This window comes from Bombina bombina, chromosome 3 (assembly GCF_027579735.1).
Source record: "Bombina bombina isolate aBomBom1 chromosome 3, aBomBom1.pri, whole genome shotgun sequence".
In the NCBI taxonomy this organism is placed as follows: domain Eukaryota; kingdom Metazoa; phylum Chordata; class Amphibia; order Anura; family Bombinatoridae; genus Bombina; species Bombina bombina.
Window position 1 is genome coordinate 661,765,759 of NC_069501.1, and position 21,502 is coordinate 661,787,260.

Consider the following 21,502-nt stretch of genomic DNA (forward strand, 5'->3'; position numbering starts at 1 on the left):
CGCAAATTCCGTGCCCTCTTATAAACCATTCTTGGTGATGGTAGCCCATCAAATGGGAGAGTGGCATCCGTGGAGACCAACGGCCAGTGTTGTTCGATCACCTTCTTCACCTTGTGAGAGGCGGGTGTATATGTGGTAATAAAGATGAGCCGTGTGTCGGTTTTCTTCGGTTGTTTGTTGCTAAGTGAGTGCTGATTGAGTGCTTGTGCTCTTTCACATTGACCCTCAATAAGGCGTTCCGGATAGCCTCTATCGATAAACTTGTGTGCCATCACTTCCTGTTGTCTCTTCTTGTGAACTTCCTCGGTGTTGTTCTTAACCACACGCAGGAGCTGAGAGGAACTAACCCCAGATTTTTGGTAGCTAGGGTGATAGCTGTATAGAAAGGAAGCCGGCTAACCATCCGCAAATGAATCCAAGAAGCAGTTTCAGGTAAGATGCAGAAAAGGATTTATTTCTCAGGTACAGACAAAGCTTTAAAATAAAAAAATGGGCATGCAGAAAAGATGCACCAAACGGAGCTGGTCCGGATGGTTACTGAACAGCAATAGACATACGCGTTTCGAGAGGGACTGCCTCACTTGCTCACTGCTTAAAACAAATGCTGTTCTGTAAGCCTATATAGAGGGGTAATCAGGTTAATTAACCATCTGTGTAGCATTAACTGCTTAATACAATTTTTAACCCTACGACTATATAGGCTGCAAAACAGACAGTGTTAGTACAGGAATACAATACTTTTTAAATACATTACAGTGAAAATGCACAATTTAAATTTGCAGTTTTTAGTAACATATAAATACTATACCCTCAAAGACACACAATAAATATATGAATTAGGGGAATACCCCTACCATAAATACAATATATTAGAATAGTAGAAAAAAAAAATTGTTGGAAAATGGCATAAAGATTTATCAAATATAGAGGCAAGATGTATATTACACAAACAAATTGACATCTGACTCAATATTTAAGCCAAATGGAATCCTAGAATTTACATTAAAAATCCACCTGACCTCTTTTTTGCTAAGCTGATATTCCCTATCCCCCCCCCCCTTTTAGAGAAGGGTACATGGTCAACTGCTTGAAAAAAAGCTAGGGAGGAATCTCCCTGATGTTCAAACTTGAAATGTGATGCCACTGAGGTGAATACATCTGGATCATTTATATCTCTTATATGCTCCAATACCCTATCCCTCAACCTTCTTTTCGTTTTTCCTAGGTATTGGATTTTGCAGCCATTACATGTCATGAGGTACACTATATGTGTTGAATTACAATTAAGATTATACCTAATCGTATATTGTTTTCCTGTGCTGTGTGATTGAAAGATGTTCCCTTCTGTAATATGATCACAGGTAATGCACCTAGTGCCTCTGCATTTAAAGCAACCAAATCTGGTTGGTAACCAAGTATCTTTTTTGATTTCTGGTAAAAAAGAAGGGGATACATAGTTTTGGATACTCTTTGCCTTTCTAGACACATATTTTACTCCACTAGAGATCACTTTCTCCAGAACAGGGTCAGTTTGCAAAATTGGAAGGCTTTCTCGCACAATATCACAGATCTTTTTATACTCCAGACTATATGGGGTACTAAACACCACTTTATTGGACATACTGCGTTTGTGTAGGGATCTATTACTTCCCTTTTTATATTGCAATAAAGACTCACGTGGCATACAATCCACAGCCTGTTTAGTTTTCGATAATAACTGGTTACTGTAACCCCTATCATGAAGTCTATTATACAAATCCTCACTCTGTTTTTTATATAGTGTTTCACTAGAGCAAATTCTCCTTGCTCTAATGAATTGACCCTTTGGAATGGCTTTGAGTACATGCAGAGGGTGACAGGATCTATAATTAAGAATAGTGTTGCCGCTTATGGGTTTTCTGTATAGATCTGTCACAATTGTGTCACTCTCAACAGATACTACAATATCCAAAAATTCAATCCTCGTTGGGTTCTGACATCCAACAAAGCTCAAATTATAATCATTGCAGTTCAAGTATTCAATAAAGTTAGATGCCGACACCTCATCTCCATCCCACACCAGAAGCAGGTCATCAATATAGCGACCAAAATAAATGATATGTTCCTTGAAGGGGTTACTATCTGCATAGACGTGGAGCAGCTCCCACCATCCCATATAGAGATTGGCATAGGAGGGGGCGAACTTCGCCCCCATAGCTGTTCCACGCCTCTGCAGACAGTAAGACCCCTCAAACAAAAAATAATTATGAGTTAATAAAAACTCCAAACTCAAAATTATAAAATGTTTAAGGTCCTCAGAAAAAACAGACATTCTGTCTAAGATATTAGAGATTGACCTTAGGCCTGCCTGGTGTGGGATGGAGGTAAATAGTGAGGCCACATCCACTGTGATGAATCTGTATGTAGACTTCCATTTGATAGTTTGTAGAGTACTAAGGACCTGAGTAGAGTCCCTAATATAAACTTGTCAATTGTGCCACTAAAGGTTGTAAAAAGGTATCTATCAGTTCTAGATCAAGAAAATGTATTTTTTCACTGCTTATTTCAATCTTAAATCTAACCGTAGAGTCTAAACTGTTAAGGTTATTAAACCAAGACATAAGTGTGTCCACATCACCCCTCCACACCATAAAGACATCATCAATGTAACGTCGGTAGAATCTTATGGAGCTCTGTTCAGTGGTGAGAATATGTTATTGTTCGTACATAGCCATATATGTTGGCATATGAAGGGGCCATATTTGACCCCATGGCTGTGCCAAGGGTTTGTAAGCAGAAATTATTCTCAAATCTAAAATAATTTCTCACTCAACAGAGCTCCAGAAGTTCCATCAAAAAATCAATAGGCGGGCCCTCATAGTATGGGTTAGTAGACAAAATGTCCATGCCATGAGTGTGTGGGGTGATGGTATATAGTTTAATCACATCCATGGTGACCAAAATGTCATCAACATGGATGTCATTCAACTGTCCCAACAGAAAGATTAATTCAGAAGAGTCTCTCAAATACGAGACCGTGGACTTCATGACTGGCTGTAAAAAATAGTCTATGTATTCTGCCAGGGTGACCAAAATGTCATCAACATGGATGTCATTCAACTGTCCCAACAGAAAGATTAATTCAGAAGAGTCTGGCGCCGCCCTTATAATAATGGACTTATCCTCAGATAAGGATTTGAGAGCGTTCATCTCAAATGGCGTGAGATTGTCCCACGAACCAGTTGAAGCCCGGGAGTCTATGTGAATATCACTAGTACACATACGGGTAAACGTCTTAATAGATTGGTGGGTGTTTATAGGTTCAAAAGTGCTATTGCCGGGGGGCGGAGCCAACTAACATGGAAGCAGGACGCACACTTCAAGAGCTCCCAACATAAGTTACAATTTTATAGGCTTTCATAAACACTTTATCTCCCTTTATTCTCAACCTGGACACTCTAAGGATGAGCACTCATTTTGCTGCTGAGGAAGCTAAACAGATGTGTTAGATGATACCAGAGAACCCCAGTTTCTAACCTTGCCTGATACGCCATTTGTGCTAAACTATGGAGGCCCCTCTTTTTAGGCAGCTGCAGGAGCTGCTTGATCACCATCATGATGCCCTCTTGCTCGCAATGACTGAGGCTTTCAAGCCTCTAACTGCTCATGCCACTGTTTCACCTGGTGTGATTGCCTGCGGAGAGAAGTATTTAGAGTTTGCAGATAACCCGCGAAAGCCGCCATCTTGCTCTCCAGTAGCGGAATATGCCTCACCACATTCTAACATAGTGGATACAGCAGAGCAGGGGGCTGCTAAGGACAGGGTCCCCAATGTGAGGCGGTATGGCGCAATATTGAGGGCGTGCAACTGGGGAGGCTTGCCGCTCATAACTTACGCTCCAAAAAACACTTTATGTGAACTTGGTAACAAACACAGCGGCAGTGAGGGCCTTTTCCCTACCACATACTGGGACCCGTTCTCCTGGCTAGCGTCGAGTGCAGATGAGAAGCGCTCAAGCTTACAAAGTTTTACCTCCCTATCCGGACGCGGGCGGCGGTGGAGCGGTTCCAGGCTTGGATGTCTATGGCCTCTAAACAGGTGCGCACTTCCACCCGTCCAGTGTTTCCACTGCCGATATCTTAGCCACGGCGCACATGGGACCCTGGAAGACATGTGTCCCAGATAACCAGAGGCATTAGATAGGAGGTCAGTTTTAAGGGTTACCAAGTCCATTGCATTCACTGGAGACAGCAACTTATAATAAAACTCTGACTCCTTCAAGACGCTCTGCTTTGTATTTTGGGATTTACGGCTAGAACAGCTGTCTGATGAGGAGACTTTCCACTCTAGTTTAACGAGAACAAGTTTTACAGTTTGCTGTTGATGTGCATATTTGATTTCCGTTCATGTTATATTGTCGTTTGCTGTTTGAAAAAGGGATCTTTCTTTCTAGCTAACCTATCTGCTGTATTAAGCGCTGGGGATGTCTGAGAGTTACGGGGTCTTGTTTCAATATTTATGTGGTGTATTGTGTTTCTTTGTTAATTCAATGGGACTTAACCGTCCTACCTATATTGTGAAGCCTACTACGCTAGCCTTTTACTGCAAGTTTTATTTGCTAATAATACCTTTTTAAAGTTGATGCTTGCAGCCACGTACTAACTTATTACAATATAATATTGACAGCTTTATGACTTGAGTCCCACACAAAGCTCTTCCCACATGTGTTTGTTGCCTGGAGTCTAGGTGTAGCTTCTAACCATGGGGTGGTGCCGCCAGCGGCCGAGGCGGTATACTCCCCATAGTCTATTTATTCATATATAACTCCAGGGAAATGTTTTAGATATAGCCTTACATAGTAATATAAATCAGCCTGTATAAGTACTGGTTTCTAACTCTATATCCCATGTTGCAGTTCTAGACTTGTTTTAATTGCTATATTTTCTATTGCCAAGTAGTCATGGTAATTATGTGGGCTCTACATATTAACCATATCAATGTTTAATAGGTTTGCAACTGACACGCTTCTGTGATTCTGGCTTCTTACATGTTCCGCCTGGCTAGTACCTGCTGGGGTTCCCTACTCATGTGGTCAAACCTGGTGTGTTTCGTCAGGCTCTAGCTATCCCCCTCTAATGCAGGCAGTTTCCACTATCTTACTTTGACACATAGTTGTAATGTAGACCATCCCAGTCTGTTTTAAGTGTCTTCACCACTGTGTTATAATAGTTCCACTGCCATGGTTATGCTATTTAGTTCCCATGGAGTATCACTCCAAATAATTTTTCAATTTATTTACTGAGTCACTTTACGGTGCTCTCAAGTGAGGCCCTCCTAACCTTCACCGCCCTACCTAGTCTAGCTTCCTCCACTAAGTCTACTCTAAGCCTTAGAATACATATATGCATCCTGCTGACGTGGATATTGATGCACTACAACGGGTGGTTTACTTTGGAGATTAACATAGTGTTCTCTATGCAGGCAGGTCCTGCATTATAACTGTTGCCTCTTATGCCTTCCTTTTGCATTGCATGTCAGATTAGCTCCATACCTCAAGCAAATTTTGTGGACACACAACCTTTGGCTCCCCTAATTTAGGTATTCCCTCAACCTAGCATACAATTAGTATCCCAATGACCAGTACCGCAAACTTCTTCTGCTTTCCTATTTGTATATCTAGAATATTTCATGCTGGCTCTCCAAACATCTGGCTAACATTTACCCTCTTTTCATATTTAAAATATCTGCGCTTAACCATTCGTCATTTGCTCCTTAGTTATTTTTCCAAACTGTTTTATAGCTTAACGCCCGCTACACATTTCCATAGACCCAGTACCTGTTTACTAATGTTGATTATTTATGAACACCGGGTGTGGGCAGTAACCTTGGTATACATCCAGCAGAACATATGTTTTTGTGCAGTGGTGCATAGCTGAGCAACCCTGTAACACTGAAGCCAGTTTATTTAGTATACTAAGCACTTGTCATCTACTATATATGTTAACCTGCCCTCCTCTTCATCTACAACTCACCTCTAAGTCCTCCAGATACTCACTTCATCTATACTACTTTTATTACCACCTCCCCCCCCCCCCCACCATAATGAACCTCCTGTTTCAGGAGTACTAACTATGTGGCTTGTCTTGTCTATGCCACATCTCATCTTTGAATTTTACCATAATGCTGACTTTATTTTTCCTACCTTGTCATGAGAAATTGATAAGCCTCACTTACAAATATAGTTATAAGTTTTCAAGTTCAATATTTTCAATTCAATTACACTACTTATATATAGTGAAACTTATCCTGTTATATTATAAAAAAATATAGAAGGCACATGAAGGCTATTCTTTATTTCCACATTGTGCAATGTATTCCACAACTATTGTCTGCATTTACCTAACTTTAAAATTTTGAATACTTTTCATTTGCAGGTATGTACATTCTTAACTTCCCTACAGATCTAGACTATGTACAATTCTGCATTCCTATATATTTTTATGTTTATGCAACTCTGTGATAACATTCTTGTAACCTTAATGCCTTTCTTTGTGTCTTCAATAAAAAGAATTTAAAAAAAAAAAAAAGTGCTATTGCCCCGAAAGGGTTTTGAACCTATAAACACCCACCAATCTATTAAGACGTTTACCCATATGTGTACTAGTGATATTGACAAAGACTCCCGGGCTTCAACTGGTTCGTGGGACAATCTCACGCCACTTGAGGGGAACGCTCTCAAATCCTTATCTGAGGATAAGTCCATTATTATAAGGCCAGACGATAAGGGCGGCGCCATTGTGGTGATGGATTATTCCATGTACCGGTCTGAAGCCATTAAACAACTTGATGATGGATATACTTATCGGAAATTGACATATAATCCTACCTCTATTTTCAAACAACAAGTGGATCAACTGTTAGAAGTTGCACTCAACACTAGATGTATTGATGAGGATACACACAATTTTTTGAAAGTTGATTATCCCATTTGCCCAATATTGTATCTGTTACCCAAGGTGCATAAGAGTATGTCCAATCCCCCGGGACGTCCCACTGTATCGGCCAGGGGTTCACTATTTCAACCCCTGGCAGAATACATCGACTATTTTTAACAGCCAGTTGTGAAGTCCACGGTCTCGTACTTGAGAGACTCTTCTGAATTAATCTTTCTGGCCTGCATATTGATTTTTTGATGGAACTTCTGGAGCTCTGTTTAGTGAGAAATTATTTTAGATTTGAGAATAATTTCTACTTACAAACCCTTGGCACAGCCATGGGGTCAAATATGGCCCCTTCATATGCCAACATATATATGGCTATGTATGAACAAGAACATATTCTCACCACTGAAAAGAGCTCCATAAGATTCTACCGACGTTAGAGTTCCTCTCAGCTCCTGCGTGTGGTTAAGAACAACACCAAGGAAGTTCACAAGAAGAGACAACTGGAAGTGATGGCACACAAGTTTATCGATAGAGGCTATCCGGAACGTCTTATTGAGGGTCAATGTGAAAGAGCACAAGCACTCAATCAGCACTCACTTAGCAACAAACAACCGAAGAAAACCGACACACGGCTCAACTTTATTACCACATATACATCCGCCTCTCACAAGGTGAAGAAGGTGATCGAACAACACTGGCCGTTGGTCTCCACGCACGCCACTCTCCCATTTGATGGGCTACCACCACCAAGAATGGTTTATAATAGGGCACGGAATTTTGCGGGACCTTCTGGTTCGGACCGATCCAACACAGAGTTACCAGAAAGACACCTGGCTACCAAAGAAGAAGAATGGGTGCTATAGATGTATGTGTTACTTGTAATGGGATGATTGTGGGGAATAAATTCCATCACCCACATACAAACAAAATGTTTACAATACAACACAGGTTAACCTGCACTTCGGATCACGTGATATATGTGATTGTGTGCCCGTGTTCCTTATATTATGTTGGTAAAACGGTCACCACCTTTAGGGAAAGGCTGGCCAATCATAAAGCAGCCATCAGGTTAGCCCTAGATAAAGGATCCTCGGACCAACGGGTTGCACAACATTTTCAACAGGTTGGGCATGCTATCTCCTCATTAAGAACGATCCTAATTGATCATGTTCCCAAATCCAGACGTGGAGGTGATAGGGCGAAGGCCTTTCTACAGCTTGAGTCACGCTGGATACATCATCTAGGAACTATGCCACCTAAAGGCCTCAACATGACCATTGACTACAGCTGTTTCTACAAATGACTGTGAGCTTCCTCTCATCATGAATCTATATATATATATATATATATATATATATATATATATATGAGACCGTATACATTTGTCTCTCTACCTACTTCTTGTAGCATCTGGTGTATATAAAAAATTTTTTATCCATTTGTTTTTATTTTTTATGTGATAACTTTGTCCAGAGCACGGATCCAATCCTTTGAATGGGGTTATATATACACCTCAGTGTGTTGTTTGACATTTTTATGACAATTGAATTTTTATTGTCTGTCTATACACACTTTGGATACTGCTCCCTGGCAATGTTATCTATATTGTTCACGTTGATACCTTGCCTGTAATTCTGCATATATGAATTGATTATTTTGTTGTACACTTGGTCCCGTTCTCCAATACAGTTATAATCCTGAAGGGCTACATTATACATGTTTAAATACTATCTATATATAGCATGGGGTATTTTTGGTGTTATTATGAATCATCTGCATTAGATCAATATGTTTGATTCTATTTTCATAATTTTTTATGTGTTTCTTGTTAACAACAAAAATACTCTATGTATCCCAAGACTCTTACTGACATTTATTTCATGTCCGTGTGCAGGATTGCTTTCAGACATTCGTGATCTGAAATGTCCTCTCATTTTGTTCCCTGTATTGGTTTTGGGCACTTGCAATTTTAACATCATACTATTCCACTATGTATGATGTAACTTACGCTCTGTGTAGTTTACCGCATTTGATTATCTCTGTTGCCTTGACAACCGCTCTTAGAGTCCACCCTGGTCCTACGCATGCGCACTGCGGGCTTAGCGTTACGTGATGACGTCACGTACTCCCGATGACGCTTGGCGCATGCACACTCCATGCGTGTCAAAGCAGTTGGTCGCATCTTACTTACCTTTATACGGTTCACACACAGCCGTTCAGGCTGGTATCTCGTTATGTTTGATTATTGTAGAGTATTTAAGTTGCATTTATGGGGTTAGTGGGTATGCTTGATCAAGGCCTCCTTGCTGGGGCCGAAACGTCATGTATTTATATCAATAAAAGGTGATTGATTTACCCTCTGGTGCTGGCTGTTTTGCTGCTGTGGAAGCTACTGGGATACACACCGGATCCTTTTTTCACATGCTGCTTCTAATATATATATATATATATATATATATATATATATATATATATATATATATATATATATATATATATACTTTACTTTTAACCCTTATCTGTAAAGTGTACCAAGTGAGCGTGTTTTTAGTCATGTGGCAGTAATATATGAAAAAAAACCAGAAGCAGTTTAACAGGAGAACATGCTGAAATGTTATGCTTTCTGCACTATAATTTTTTCTACTTAAAGGGACAGTGCACTGTAAAATTGTTTTTATATTAATGTATTTTCAATGACTTGTTATGCCAGCTGCAGAGTATAAAATGTGTGAGAAATTGCATGTTCAGGGTTATTTGTGTATATGAAGAAGTAGTTGGTTTTGTGCTTTTAAACCACAGCCTATTACAAGGGGTTGAGCTTCAGGTAATATATCTCATTATGTTATCACTTTGTGTACACACACTTACTTTGTTATCTTATATTTGTCTGGAAAACTAAACCTTAATACATAGAGAGAACAATGGAAAACTATACTTTTATTACTTTACTATCCTGCACCCCACTTGTAGTTTAATTTCTTCTGCTGGCTGTGTTTACTTAGGCTATTCAGTAGCTGAGACTCCAGTATTAAAACTTTCAGTATAGGTTGGGAATCCACAAGCTAAATCAGCTATTTCAAAGGCCAAAATAGGGGTAAAGGAGCTACTTGTAAAACAATTTAATACACTCCAGCAGGTAAAATTTGAGTTATAGAACACATTCTTTTGAAATGTCTACAGTTATAGCAAACACCACTGCTTTGTTTAGCAATGGCAAGATATGTAGATAGTGTGCGTCCCACGTGAATTGTACTTGTATGGAAAATGGCCCGCGACTCAAATGAGTTTGACACCCCTGGTGTAGAGAAATAAGAGAAATTGCTTATGTAAGACTGCACTCAGCATGTGAAATAACACTAGTCCCAATGAAATCTTCAATCTTCCTGTCACTGCCATAGAGTATTATAGTCTTCGTTATACTGCTTGTCAGATATGAATCAGTCTATGCACATCTCATAAGGATTTTTCATCAAATGCAAGAAGATAGGTGCATGACACAATGTACCTTATAATGCAGTATTTTTTTCAGTTTCTAATATGAGGTATAAAATACGGGACCATCCCATGACATATGAAATCTTGTGCTTCACTAGGACCCTCTGCTTCAAAAATCCAACAGCAGTACTTGTCCCACGGTGACTGTAGACATTTAAGTTTAGTGTCACAGACATGGTAGTCCTTGTTCCAGGGTGCTGCAGTTCTCAGATAAAATTCTAAACCAGCTACAAGGTGCTTATAATATTATTATTATTATTATTATTATTATTATTATGTTTTTGTAGAGCACCAACAGATTCTGCAGCGCTATAAACATAGGCGGTATTAAAGGTAACATTTATAAGGATAAAATGGGTAGAGGGCCCTGCCGAGAGTTGCACTGTTGTGGTCGGCTCTTATGAGGGTGATCTACAAACAGCTGAGCTCTATCAGCCAATCGGAATGTAAGGGACACCATCTTGGATGACGTCACTTAAAGGGAAACTTTATTCTACAGCAGCGATCGGAAGAAGAGGATGCTCCGTGCCGGATGTCTTGAAGATGGACCCGCTCCGCGCCGGATGGATGAAGATAGAAGATGCCCATCCATATGCCCTTTTCAGCTTAGGTTTATTTAGATAGGTTTTTAGTTGGGGGGTTTATTTGGGGGGTTTGGTTGGGTGGGTGGTGGGTTTTACTGTTGGGGGTGTTTGTATTTTTTTTAACAGGTAAAAGAGCTGATTTATTTGGGGCAATGCCCCGCAAAAGGCCCATTTAAGGGGCCATTTGCAGTTTAGTGTAGGCTAGTGTTTTTTTTTTTTTATTTTGATAGGGCTATTAGATTAGTAGTAATTAGTTTTTATTTTTGATAATTTCGTTTTTTATTTTGTGTAATTTAGTGTTTATTTTTTTTGTAATTTAGATAATTGTATTTTAGTAATTTAATTTATTTTATTTTATTGTAATGTTAGGTTTTAGTGTAAGGCAGGTTAGGTTTTATTTTACAGGTAAATTTGTATTTATTTTAACTAGGTAGTTAGTAAATAGTTAATAACTATTTACTTACTAGCCTACCTAGTTTTCTATCTAGTCTACGTAGTTAAAATAAATACAAACTTACCTGTGAAATAAAAATAAAACCAAAGATAGCTACAATATAACTGTTAGTTATATTGTAGCTAGCTTAGGGTATTTTTTTTTCAGGTAAGTATTTAGTTATAAATAGGAACGATTTAGGTAATATTTGTAAGTTTAATTTAGATTTATTTTAATTATATTAAAGTTAGGGGGGTTATGGTTAGCTTTAGGCTTAGGGTTACATTAGGGTTAGGGGTTAATATATTTATTTAGTGTTAGTGATGTGGGAGGCCAGAGGTATAGGGGTTAATAACTTTAGTATAGTGGTGGCGACATTGGGGGCGGCAGATTAGGGGTTAATAACTGTAATGTAGGTGGCAGCGATATCGGGAGCGGCAGATTAGGTGTTAATAGTTTTATTTAGGTGGCGGCAATGTTAGGGGCAGCAGATTAGGGGTTAATAACTGTAATGTAGGTGGCGGCGATGTTAGGGGCAGCAGATTAGTGGTGTTTAGACGTGTTTTTTTATGTTAGGTTTAAAGGGACAGTATACTATAAAAATGTTTTTTCCTTAATGTCTTTTTAATTACTTTTTTTTACCAGCTGCAGAGTATAAAATGTATGAGATTTGCTTTTTTAAAGGGACACTAAACACATGCTTAAAATCCTTAAATCTTGCTCCTTCTAATCAATCAAAATCAAGTTAGCATGAATGTCTATGCCCACTTGTCATCTTACCCCAAATTGTTAAAAAAAAAAGTGTTTTCAATAACAATGGTATACCTGTGCTCTATGGGTGTATGCATGCCGCCATATTGTGACGTGCGTTACACACAGGTACACCAGTCACATGACACGCACGCATAGTGTTCTATTATGTATTTGCTGCTTACTTAGAAGGAATCACATCTGCAGCACACGCTCACTGCTGTGATGCATACAACAGCAGCACATGCGATTCTTGCAGAGCGTGTGCTGCAGTGTTTGTGGAGATAATGTTTAAAATGTGACAACACAGCAATACATAAGTTAGTAAATGCACGGCGTCATGAACAGTGTAGCACTATACAAAACATATGTATATTAAAGCTATTTATACCGACTGTCTCATGCGAGAAAAAGGCCACACAGGGATTAATTACACCGGATCCTACTGCCCTGTATATCTGTACACACTGGATTAACCCTGGTGACCTTGGTGTAAATGTTAGCTAGGAGCTCACTGCAATGTACAAGTCCCTATTCAGTGCCCGAGATCACCTTGACTCCCAGGATTCGCGCACACATACGTCCGGCGGTGACATGATGATGGCTGGTGTAGTCTGAAGGGGAGCAAACGATACGTACAAGACAGGACAGAGAGATCACACAGAGCAGTTGTAATCGGCTAAGCCGACGGTGCCTGAAAGGCCGGAGCCGGGACAAGGTTGAAAAGAAAGTCGTGAACCACGCCTCCTCGTCAACAAAATTAATGTCACTCCACACACTAATGTCACTCCACAAGCCCGCTAACAAAAGGCAGCCTAGTCTGTCACTGCCGGCTTGTGGAGTGACATTAGTGTGTGGAGTGACATTAATTTTGTTGACCAGGAGGCGTGGTTCACGACTTTCTTTTCAACCTTGTCCCGGCTCCGGCCTTTCAGGCACCGTCGGCTTAGCCGATTACAACTGCTCTGTGTGATCTCTCTGTCCTGTCTTGTTCGTATTGTTTGCTCCCCTTCAGACTACACCAGCCATCATCATGTCACCGCCGGACGTATGTGTGCGCGAATCCTGGGAGTCAAGGTGATCTCGGGCACTGAATGGGGACTTGTACATTGCAGTGAGCTCCTAGCTAACATTTACACCAAGGTCACCAGGGTTAATCCAGTGTGTACAGATATACAGGGCAGTAGGATCCGGTGTAATTAATCCCTGTGTGGCCTTTTTCTCGCATGAGACAGTCGGTATAAATAGCTTTAATATACATATGTTTTGTATAGTGCTACACTGTTCATGACGCCGTGCATTTACTAACTTATGTATTGCTGTGTTGTCACATTTTAAACATTATCTCCACAAACACTGCAGCACACGCTCTGCAAGAATCGCATTTGCTGCTGTTGTATGCATCACAGCAGTGAGCGTGTGCTGCAGATGTGATTCCTTCTAAGTAAGCAGCAAATACATAATAGAACACTATGCGTGCGTGTCATGTGACTGGTGTACCTGTGTGTAACGCACGTCACAATATGGCGGCATGCATACACCCATAGAGCACAGGTATACCATTGTTATTGAAAACACTTTTTTGAACAATTTGGGGTAAGATGACAAGTGGGCATAGACATTCATGCTAACTTGATTTTGATTGATTAGAAGGAGCAAGATTTAAGGATTTTAGCAGGCAGGTGTTAAGTGTCCCTTTAAGGCTCATTTGTGTATATGAATTAGCTGATTTTGTGTTTTGAAGTCTCAGCCTAATAAAATGGGTTGGGCTTGTAGGTATAATTAGATCTCATTACTTTATCACATTGTGTACATATACCTGCTTCTTTATCTTATATCTGTCCATAAACCAATCACCAATACTTGGAGAGAACAATGGATAATTAACATTGTATTACCTTATCTCTTCTATAACCCACTGGGAGTGTAATTTCTTCTACTGCCTGTGTTAATACAGCTTGGCCTCGTGGCCCAAAACTTTCAGGATGGGTGGGGATACCACAGGCTAAATAAACTAATTCAAATGCCAATATAAAGTTAATGTAAATACTTGTAAACAATTTAATACACTCCAGCAGGTAAAGTGGATCATTGGGAACAAATTGATGGGAAGAAATTTTTTGAGTAAACTGTCCCTTTAAACGTAACTTTTTCTTTCCCTATACACATCAATGGGGCTGCGTTACGGAGCTTTTGTTTCCACGATCGCAGGTGTTAGGCTTTTTTTTTTGCCGACCCTCCCCATTGATGTTTATGGGGAAATTGTGCACGAGCACGTCAAAACAACGCTTTTATTTGGGCGAGGTATGGAGCTCAACGCAACCATATCGCCCGCACAAGCCAGGTTTTACAAAACCTGTAATAGCAGTGCTATAGGGAGGTTAAATACCACCGCTTTTTGGCAGTGGTTAATTTCCCTATAGCGCTCAAAACTCGTAATCTAGCTGAATGTTAGTTGTTAAAGAATGAGGAGTTTTAATGATTTTGCTACCATCGTGCTGCTGCTTACTATACGACAAGTGAATCGCAACGCCAACCGAGTAAGCAGTAAGCGCACTCGCTCTTTAAGTAATAAGCATATTATAATTATGATTTTTCACATTATTTTTCATGGAGGTGGAGTGGGCTACACAAAATTAGGTCGTGGGCCGCCAGTTTGACATCCCTGCAACACTAAGTACCCAGAGGTACGTTCTCCTTAAATACAAGATTGTAAGCTCTTTGAGGAAAGCACTGAAACACTAGATTGTAAGCTCCTTGGAACAGGGTTTGCACTTACACACATGGAAATCCTTTAGAGCAGGGACTCCCATTGTACCAAATAAATGTATTGTTGTTAATAGAGTGAGATAAACCCTCCATTTAATTAGTTAAGCAATGAATAAATATGCAATGGATAGAATATACAAATTATCCCACAAAATGTATTACTAATTCAAAATGCATTTTTAATATGGCACCCCTTATGCTCCTGTCAGTTTAAACCAGTAGTGTAGCAAATATGTTAGGCTTAAATAACACAGCATCAACCATAGGCAGCCTGTTTCGCTACTTTGGGACGATTTCTCACTCAAGTCATTATGGTTGATGCTGATGACCTCAAGCATTCCACCCTTCGCTATAGGGTTGCCCATTATATTGAAATGTTTCTTGAATTATAAGTGTTGCAATTTTGCACAGATAAGTATATTTGTTTTTTTGCTAAGATTAATACAATGGAGTGATGAGCCCCAAACAGGCTGTCTATGGTTGGTGCTGCTGTTCTGCTCAAGCATTCATTTCACGCTTTGCAAGTGTGGTTTACGAAAATGAATGTAATCAGATAAACTGGCATATATCCGTAAACCTAAAATCAATGCTTGAGTCCAATAACATAGCAGCTACATCATACTGACGAGCCCCAAAGAGGGGGCGAAACAACCTGCCTATAGTGAAAAAACACTTTATATTTATAGTATTACAATACAGTATTCCCGTACAAGACACCACTCTTTTTGTACTGGGTCTGTATATAAGAAGAACTACTATAGAATAATAAGGCTTCCATATATCAAACAATTCAAGATGTTGCCTGATTTACCAGTGCCCTTGACATATTAAAAGGGTTCCTACCTAAAACTTTTAAAATGATCAGATGTTTTGTACATATCGGCAATAGATATGTTTGTATATTTATATATGAGGAGGACACAAAGAATATATCTGTCAATAATAGCAGCAACTGAATCACTCGAAAACCCCTAACAGTTATGTCCATGCTTATTTCAGTGCAGGCCTTCATTTCCCAAGTTGCCTACTTGCCTCATTTGTCAGTGCCATAATGGTCTAGCTATCTATAATAGGACTACTACTTGGATAAACAGACAAGCCTCCCTTAGAAAATGTAACCCTCACTGTATAAATGTAAACTTCAAAATCCTCACATTTTTATATATGACATAAGAAACAAGCTCATCATACTGTAACACACCTAGTAAAGAAGGTTTAATTGCAGTACTTGTAAAACAGCCCTATTAATACTTAGAAATTAGCCATTTAGATATTTTAAATTGCACTTTTGATATCAAATATCTGGTGTAAGATCAAAGCAATTGCTAAAGAAAGAGGTTAAAGGGACATTAAACCCCAATTTTTTCTTTCATGATCCAGATAGAGAATATCATTTTAAAAAACATCCCAATTTACTTCTATTACCTAATTTGTTTCATTCTTTAGATATCCTTTGTTGAAGAAATAGCAATGCACATGGGTGAGCCAATCACACAAGGTATCTAGGTGCAGCCACCAATCAGCAGCTGCTGAGCCTATCCAGATATGCTTTTCAGAAAAGTATGTCAAGATAATGAAGCAAATTAGATAATAGAAGACAAATTGAAATGTTGTTTAAAATTGTATTCTCAATCTGAATCATGAAAGAAATTTTTTGAGCACAATATGCACAAAATCATACACAGCCTACACAACCTTAAACGAACAGTGTATTGTAAAATTGTTTTTCCATTAAAGGGACACTGAACCCAATTTTTTTCTTTAATAATTCAGATAGAGCAAGCAATTTTAAGCAACTTTCTAATGTACTCCTATTATCAAATTTTCTTCGTTTTCTTGTTATCTTTATTTGAAAAAGAAGGCATCTAAGCTTTTTTTTTTTTGGTTCAGACCTATGGACGGCACTTTTTTATTGGTGGATGAATTTATCCACCAATCAGCAAGAACAACCTAGGTTGTTCACCAAAAATTGGCCGGCATCTAAACTTACATTCTTGCATTTCAAATAAAGATACCAAGAGAATGAAGAAAATTTGATAATAGGAGTAAATTAGAAAGTTGCTTAAAATTTCATGTTCTATCTGAATCACGAAAGAAAAAATTTGGGTTCAGTGTCCCTTTAACTACATAATTTGTTTGCAAACTGAATAATAAAGTATGAATTTTTGCATGTCTAGTAAATTAGTTATGCCTTGATAAAAACTATAATGTTTATTTTACATTCTATGGGACCTAATAAAGGCTTATGAAACCCATTTTTTCTTCTTTCAGGATTCAGATCATTACAGGCAATTTTAACCCATTGATGAACGATGTAAATAAATTGAAATCCCGCAATCATGCACGCAATCGCGAAATTTCAATGAGGGATCAGGTCAGCGGGGCGTCCCTATGATGCTAGGCAGGCCCTTCAGACCGCATTCCCATTCTAGGAACCGCCGTTGGCTTCAGGACAGCCAAACGGCTAGGGCATTCCATGCCATCCTAATGGCACTAAAGCCCAGCGCAGTTAGGACGGCATGGAACATCCTAACGGCGGTAAAAGGTTATGCAATTTTCCAATTTACTCATTTTACTATTATCAAATGTGCTTAACCCCTTAATGACCTTAGGACGTTCTATGCCGTCCTAACCGCACTGGGCTTTAACGCCCTTAGGATGGCATAGAATGTCCTAGCCTTTTGGTTGTACTAAAGCTAAAGGCGCTTCCCGAATGGGTTTGTAGGATGGAGGGCGTGCCTAGCATCACAGGCACTCCCCCCAGACATGATCCCATCATTTAAAACACGCGTTCGCATGAACGATTGCATGATTTCAATTTTTAACTTATATGTTTACATTGGAACTTTGTTTCGATGTAGATATATAAGTCCAGCCGTTAAGGAGTTATTTCCCTTGATATACTTCACTAAAGTCACAAAACACATCAACATTTAAAAGTACAGTTACACTCATAATAACACTATATGATAAAAAAAATATTAAATAAAAATATTGCATTAAAAAGTTATAAGGGCTCAAAGATATGAGGTCTCAGGTGTTATAAAAAAAATACTGTAAAGGGTTTTAACATAGAGATACATACACATTTCTAAATATATATATATATATATATATATATATATATATATATATATATATATATATATATATATATTATTTTTATTTTTTTATTTGTTTGTGTCCTGCATTTTTTTTTTACAGATTTTACTGGAAAGCCTGCTAAAATACTGGACTGTACGGTTGAATATTGGACACCTGGCAACCTTACCCTGCGCACAGGGTACAGTTACAAATGTGCAAAACTACTGTGCACAGCGTACGGTTACAAACGTGCAAAGCCCCTACGCACAGTGTATTTAGAAACGTGCAAAGCCCCTGCACACAGTGCAGTTACAAACGTGCAAAGCCCCTGCGTATGGCGTACAGTTAAAAACGTGCAAAACCCCTGCGCATGGCGTACAGTTACAAACGTGCAAAGCCCCTGCGCAAAGGGCGTAGTTACAAACGTGCAAAGCCACTGTGCACGGCATACAGTTACAAACGTGCAAAGCCCCTGGGCACAGGGCGTGCAGTTACAAACGTGCAAAGCCCCTGTGCACAGGGCGTACAGTTTCAAACGTGCAAAGCCCCTGCGCACAGGGCGTATAGTTTCAAACGTGCAAAGCCCCTGCGCACAGGGCGTATAGTTACAAACGTGCAAAGCCCCTGCGCACAGGGCGTATAGTTACAAACGTGCAAAGCCCCTGCGCACTGCATACAGTTACAAACGTGCAAAGCACCTGTGTACAGCATACAAAACACACCAGAGCTGATATGTAAGTGCTGGCTGGGAAAATAGGGATTTTACTCTACAAAATATTGCTACCCTTTTTGTTCATGGAGCAACAAACACTGCAGTATTGATGGTAGACCTTATTTCACCCAGGGATAGGCAAGGTGTCCGTATACGGACACTGGTGTCCGTGACTAGCCCTTGCAGTTTCCGCCACAACCTTAGTATATCTTTTCTTTCTGATTAAATAATAGAAATAAAAAAAAAATATGTAGTGTAAATAAAGTTAGTTGCTTGTCAAGGGACTGCTAGCAATATTGGGTGATAAGTTATGGAATAAATAAAGCCTGAGTGAAATACTGGATGTGTATCTGCATCTCTTTAATAACACCCAGCTCTATACAAAGACACAGTAGTGACACTGGCACATGCGTATAGCCAGACAAGGGCTGGTTATAGGATCAATGGTATCTGCATCAGTATAACACCCAGCTCTATAAAAAAGACACAGTAGTGACACCGGCACGTGCGTATAGCCAGACAAGGGCTGGTTATAGGATCAGTGGTATCTGCATCAGTTTAATAACACCCAGCGCTGTATTATGACACAGTAGTGACACTGGCTCATGCGTATAGCCAGGGGAGGGCTGGTTATAGGATCAGTGGTATCTGCATCAGTATAATAACACCCAGCACTATATAATGACACAGTAGTGACACTGGCACATGGGTATAGCCAGAGAACATGTCAGTATATAGCAAATGGACACTACTTGCGCTATAAATGGTTGGAGATAGACCTGCACCACAGTTTAACTAGGTCCCTACAACCTAGTAGCAAACAATCACACAGTAAATCAAAAACTATGGGCGCCTAAAAGGCAAGTCTAAATGAAAAAAGAGACTATATACAGTATGTGGGATAAAACAATAGAATATAAAATATATGTATATTTATTAAGGATACCCCATAATATATGTAAAAGAAGGATTCATATATGTCTATTTTATTACAAGAAAATCTTTTACAGCAAATATTGCAATAGATATTTTAATTAATTAGCAGCAATCTATGAGATAAAAAGATAAAATATTTGACAACAAACTAAAAAAAAAAAAAAACCAACAGAAACACAAATGTGCAAATAAGTCCTTAAAGAGTTAAGGTTTAACTGGCTGCACTGGCTCATGGGTATAGCCAGAGGGGTGCTGGTTATAGAATCAGTGATATTTGCATCAGTATAATAACACCAAGCACTATAAAATGTTTTTAATTTCAAATGTAACTTGGTGTCCTTCACTAATGTCCACCACAGCCTTTGTCTGTGCCTATCCCTGATTTCACCCTCCACTCTATTTTTTTAAGTAAAGTAGTGTCTGATAGAATAGCAGAGAAAATAATTGCTGCTTTTTCATATGTTGTAAAAACTATTTGCTTTAGAACTTAGCAAAACCAGTAGCACCGATCTCTCATCACGGCTATTTGCATTTGACTAGGATCAAATAAACTCATCTGCACACTAAGAACGTCAACAACTCACCACCAACCAATCACAGAGCAGCATTTCAATCGCGTGTGTGACTATCAGTCCATTGCAACCGTTTCTGGCCTCGGCTTTGAAATGGTTGGAACGGTCTGTGCATCGTTTCCATTATGCTTAAACACACCAGTCTTGTAATAACTTCATATTGTGTTCTTACCCCTGGAGCTCATCCTGCATGCGGCCTATAAAGCGTTGTCTAGATTTCAACAGCACTTTCTCCCTGCCAGCCAGCGTTAGCTAAGTTATGTATGTTTCTGTTTCGTATCAATCTACGCATGTGTAGAATGAGGTAAGGAAGGAGTGTCTGTAATGGCGTTGTATTAGAATCTGTATCCCAGCCAGCTCTTGTATTCCTCTCTTTCACACACAAGCATTCAACCGCAATCCCTCCCCCATCTTCCACCCCCTCTATCTATGTAAGGTGGGTTAACGCTGTTTGCTCAATTTTTTTTTATTTCCTGCAATTTAGACTAAAACTGTATCGTTTGATGAAACTGTATCGTTTGTAAAGTGGTAAATAGGTTTAGATTACATTAACCAGTTTTGCTGAACTTGATATTGCAAATCATAGTAAGAAGGTAGGAAACGGATGGTTCCTGGATCCGTAAAGTGTTTGCTATATGAAGTCATTTGTATTAATAAAAAAAAAGTTGGTTATGGGATTTCATATCTTTATAGTTGAGTAACCAGCAGAGTTTTTCTCCAAAACTTGGATCTGCCTCTTTCAGCCAGTTTTATTACACTTTAAAAAATTCAGTAACAAAATGAAATTGAAAACTACACCAGCATGTATGTTACTGATTACTCCCTCTATTCACAAGTCAGCTGATCATTATTTAATATCTGTAGTGTAGTGCTAATATTGATCAGTTTTTACAGCCCTTTAATAAAATCACCGGGCTACGAGTGTTTAATACTATTTCATACCGAAGAATGGAATTTAGAGAAACAAATTTGCTGCAAAGATAATGATTACAAGTGATTTCATGAGTAAACAACTATATTTATATGCAGGATAGTATGCAATATATAGACACATATTTATAAACAGTGCACTTACAAAATCCAGGTAGGAAAATAAGATGTCCAAGTAAGGTAAATGAGATGATACCCACAATAAATCTCATTTACCTTATTTGGACAAGTGCACTGTTTATAAATACCTATTTAAAGTGAAGGTTGAGTTTCAAGACTTGCTCAATTGTAATGAATGTAATATTTAAATTGA

At 39.0% G+C, this 21,502-nt stretch overlaps 1 protein-coding gene across 2 annotated transcripts in view; it reads right to left on the bottom strand.

The window, feature by feature from the left end:
* Nucleotides 1-20,548, bottom strand: part of BEND2 (BEN domain containing 2) — a 268,497-nt gene extending 247,949 nt beyond the window's left edge. For both annotated transcript variants that reach the window (XM_053707395.1, XM_053707394.1), the window contains exon 1: nt 20,432-20,548. In XM_053707395.1, the coding sequence (XP_053563370.1) occupies nt 20,432-20,444 (13 nt within the window). In that variant the 5' untranslated portion in view covers nt 20,445-20,548. The remainder of the gene's footprint in view (nt 1-20,431) is intronic.
* Between the last annotated feature and the right edge of the window lie 954 nt (nt 20,549-21,502).